This window comes from Gavialis gangeticus, unplaced genomic scaffold (genome assembly GCF_001723915.1).
Source record: "Gavialis gangeticus isolate Ggan-Ray unplaced genomic scaffold, GavGan_comp1, whole genome shotgun sequence".
Classification (NCBI taxonomy): Eukaryota; Metazoa; Chordata; order Crocodylia; family Gavialidae; genus Gavialis; species Gavialis gangeticus.
Genome location: NW_017729033.1, coordinates 69341221 through 69345406, shown reverse-complemented (window position 1 = coordinate 69345406; position 4186 = coordinate 69341221). Strand labels below are relative to the sequence as shown.

Sequence of the window (4186 nt, the reverse complement as noted above, 5' to 3'; positions counted from 1 at the left end):
AAATGTATTTCAGCACTCTAATTACGTAGTTCAGATTGAGGCAGTACTTGATAGCATGGCATATCTGTACAGCCATCAAAATTTTCCATGTGCTACATAATCTAGTCTTTAAAAAAAAAAAAGGTTTATATTTGCTGTTCTTGTTGCAAAGAAAACCTGGAAAACTCTGAAGTGTGAACTGCTCTATTTGCCTCAGCAAGATAACTCACATGCCCCAGTGATGACCAGCATTCCCTCTAAGCTGTGCAGTGTGTATGGTCACACAGGCGCATCTGGCAGCGCAGCATGAGTGTGCCTGTGCAGCCATGCAGCTTAAAGGGAATGCTAGTGATGACACTATACATGCCAACATTGTTAATTATGTCACTGATCAGTAAAGAGAGGGATAAACAATCTGCTATGAATAACATTTTGGTGCCATGAATGCATGGGCTTGAGAGAATGTCACCACTTCTCACAAGGAAAAAAAAAAAAAGCTATACCCAAGACAGCAAACAGGATTCAGTAGTCCAGCTCAGTCCTACTGAGGAGGAGCCAACTCCAAAAACCCCAGCAGATCTTAGAGTGTACGTCACACAGAATTGGGAAGATAAGCCTGGAGAGGCCGACAGAGAGAGTTTGTGATCATCCTGAAATACCTGCACAATCTATAGAGAGTGGCATATTAATTGGATAGAGTTTATTTTGTGGAAGGACCTTTGGGCCAGAACTATTTCACCTATTTGGCAAGTAAGTGGTATGTAGCTCTCTTGAGGGCCAAAACTTATTCCACTCTGCTTGAGGCCCTGAAAAAGCATTGTTTGCAATATGCTTTTAGACTGAGCCACAGAAGGCAGTGATTTGAGGCAGAAGACTCAATTGTTCATCAGAGATGGACCAGGGCAATCAGTGGAATAGGATCTGGCCCTAAATCGGATCCTATGATGACCTACTTGAGTCCTTGAAAATGGTAATGCACATGTTGCATGGATTCCCTTTCTTCTCTTTGCTGCTTTTTGGGATTTGTCTTCAGGCTAGGATGAAGGGAGGTTACAAAAACATGTTGATAGTTGGAATGAGATTGCACTTAGATGCCTAATTCAGTGTTGAAAAACAGCTAAAGTGTGGTTGATCAGAATAAAATAATAAGAGAAACACAACAATTTACAACCTGTGTTAAACTAACAAATGAACTGTTTCAGGAAAAAGTGGGCCAGGAGGGACATTTCTGAACTCTAAAGCCTTACAAAGAACTTCATATATTGGCACCAGGGCTATTAAATATTTGATGCTGTACTTGCAGCAGAATAGAGGCAGGGTTGATTTGGTTTTTTTTAGTTATTTATGAAAAGAAAATCCCTCCCAATGTGTTAGTAATTATGCATAATTAATCTTTAAGTTTATACTTAGTACTCTTGTAAGGTGAACAACCATATAATTTTAACTGATTGCCTTTTTAGGGTGCATTACAGTGCCCTATCTCAAATGCTCATGGAAATAGAGATGAAATTGCAAGGATCAGCCAAGAGTGTAAAAGAGAGAGTTTTTGGTACAGAGGTAAGTGACCCAAATTCATTCTGCACTTGATTTTTTTTTTACCTAAGCAGTGTTTTAAATGCTTCTGTGTGCTTTGCTAGGTAATGCTCAGGTGTGTTTTCTTGACTATTAGTCTTAGGACTTCATTTTGTCATCCTTACTTGTATTAGTTGGACCGTAGTATAAAGGTAATGGGATTATTTGCACAGTAAGGCAGTATTCAGTGTAAATCAAAATGGTAAAACAGGATCCTTAACTGTTAATCATTATTATGATTAGACTTATCACTAGCTTTGACATCTCTTATTAAACTAACTTAAAGGGTGCTCATCATTGTTTTCACATCCATGTCCTCAATTTTCAACTTATTCAAGAAATAACAAAGTTTCTGTTTAGTTTCAAGAATAAAAACAGATGTTATAGCCAGATTTGCACTTGGTCTGCTGGGTGGTAACCCTAATGGCTAGATTAGCTAGGGAAATATAGGCACCTAAATGCCTCTTTAGGTACTCAAGTCCAACATTTAGGCACTATTAGCATTAAACAAAATGCCTCCTTAAACTTCTGCTGCTGCTGGACAGATGCACAGCCTCCTAGGCATTGAGCAGTTCAGTGCTGTCAAGACTTCTCACACACAAACCCAAACGAGATTTGCAAAGTAGGTATTCCCCTACCTGTCTTACTTGGAAGACCTGGTCTATCAAGTTTGCTTTGAACATGACTAATCTCACATTTAAAAACTGGCTGAAGTGCTATCACTCCTCCTCTTCATATTAATTCAGTAGTGTCCTGGTTAAAGCACTCACCTTGGAGGGACGGGGCCAAGAGTATGAAATACTCAGGGGTGAGACTCCTCATTCCTTCTGCTGAAGTTGTTTCTCTTTTGAATCAAATAATTTTCATGTCTGTTTTTTCCCAGCTCTTCCTTTGTCTCTAGGAAGTATCCTCGTCACTGAGAGGCTGATTTCTAAAGGTAAATGGAAGAATACATAAATACTAGAGATGGCCCAAGTCATCAAGTTCAAATCCAGAACTGATACTACATCAAAAGTTTTGCAGAACTTGCTGCTTTTCACATTCAGTGTTCTTTTCATTCAGTACTATTGCTTTTGTGATTTGAAAATTAATTATTCCTTGCCACAACCCATTCTAAATGCTTCTTTTTAAAATTATATCCTTCCAGCTCTATTCTAGCACTGTTAGGGTGCATCCAGACAAGCACGGACATGTTTCCCTGGGAACAAATAGCAGATACACCTTGTACCACTGTTACTCATCCCCAGGGAATGCCCATGCCATGCACACTTCGACACACAGCAGGTTACCCCAAATGGGGCAGGGGAGGCTTGCAACTTTGCTGGCCTCGGTAGCCTTACCTGGGCTCCTGGGGGCCTCCCAGGGCTGCAGCTGCAGCAGGACACCTGGCTGGCAGCCAGACCATGGTTTTGGGAGCTACACATTGCTGCCACATGCGCTACCCTGCTTTTTTTCAGCATGGGCTTTTTGACCCCAGGATCTCCCAGGGTCAACTCTGCCCCCCCTGGTGCTGCAAGGTAGCAGCACAGGGAACACCTGCATGTGTGGTGTGTAGCACTGCAGGCAGGTCTATGGCACCACAGATTGCACATCTGCACTCGTCTGGACATGGCCTTAGAGTCTATACCCGGATAGCATCATTGTCTTCATCAGGATTGTACATGGAGCAGGGAACTGTTGTTATTGGCAGCCCCTAGATAGAACTGTTCAGCATGGGTAAGAGTATCAGAGTCTGGCACGGTAGCTCCAAATTCTGGCTTCTAAAAAGCATTGGTGGGGTTTTTATAATGCCACTTATTCCTTTATTCAGAGAGGCAAAGAATACTGTACTGCCAAAACTGGAAAGCAGGGAGCTATTATAGAGATGCGTTGTGATCTACAGGATGAGAAAGCAGAGTATCATGTTCCATTTCTATAGCAGTTGAGTCCAGCTAGACTTTAAATGCCCCTTAAAGAGGTACAGATTCTTTTCTGTAGGTCTGACTCCTTAGTAGGGGGAAAACGGGGCTTGACAGTAGTACTCTACTCGAAGTCTACCCCTTTTTCCATGGCAGCTGGATGTTAATGATCACTCAGGAGTGAAATAACTGAGACTGTCTATTATTATGTCTTTGCTCACTTGAAATGATGGGCCAGTTCAAGGACAAATGCTGAACCTCTTACCAAAGGTCAAATGAAGAGGCATTACATCATTGAATCCTGAAAAAGGAAATTGCTTTCCTTAAAGTTTAGTACTTGGCCTTGTACGGTTACATGGCCACACCATTGCAACTTCTACAGCTCAGTGGCTTTAGAAACAGCTGAGGCTTTTGCGTTGAGTCATCCCCCCCCTCTACATTGTGTGAATCCATGAAGTGGCAGATCTACCATACACTTCTCCATCTTGCCTCTGCCATCAAACTTGTCTGTGTGGAACTTTACTGCTTAGCTTGGCCCCACAGAACTCCCAGACACCATGTGTTTCCTTTATGCTTAGGGCTTTCTATTACCCTTGAAGGAGGGTCATCATTTGGCCTTCAGAGCCATTGTTGCACTCACTCTGCAGACTCAGCCAGGCACTGGTTCATTCTCATAGTAGCTTTTAAAGCATATGAGCTACCAATGTGATTTTTTTTTTTTTTTTTTTTTTTTTTTT

General features: G+C 41.7%; 1 protein-coding gene across 5 annotated transcripts in view; it reads left to right on the top strand.

Annotated features, from left to right (window-relative positions):
* OCIAD2 (OCIA domain containing 2) overlaps window positions 1-4186 on the top strand; it is a 20434-nt gene that overhangs the window by 7574 nt on the left and 8674 nt on the right. For 4 of the 5 annotated variants that reach the window (XM_019526405.1, XM_019526401.1, XM_019526403.1 and 1 more), the window contains exons 2-3: window positions 1440-1536; window positions 2435-2488. In XM_019526405.1, the coding sequence (XP_019381950.1) occupies window positions 1440-1536; window positions 2435-2488 (151 nt within the window). Of the gene's footprint in view, window positions 1-817; window positions 950-1439; window positions 1537-2434; window positions 2489-4186 lie in introns of all 5 variants that reach the window. The other variant, XM_019526406.1, reaches the window with a different exon arrangement.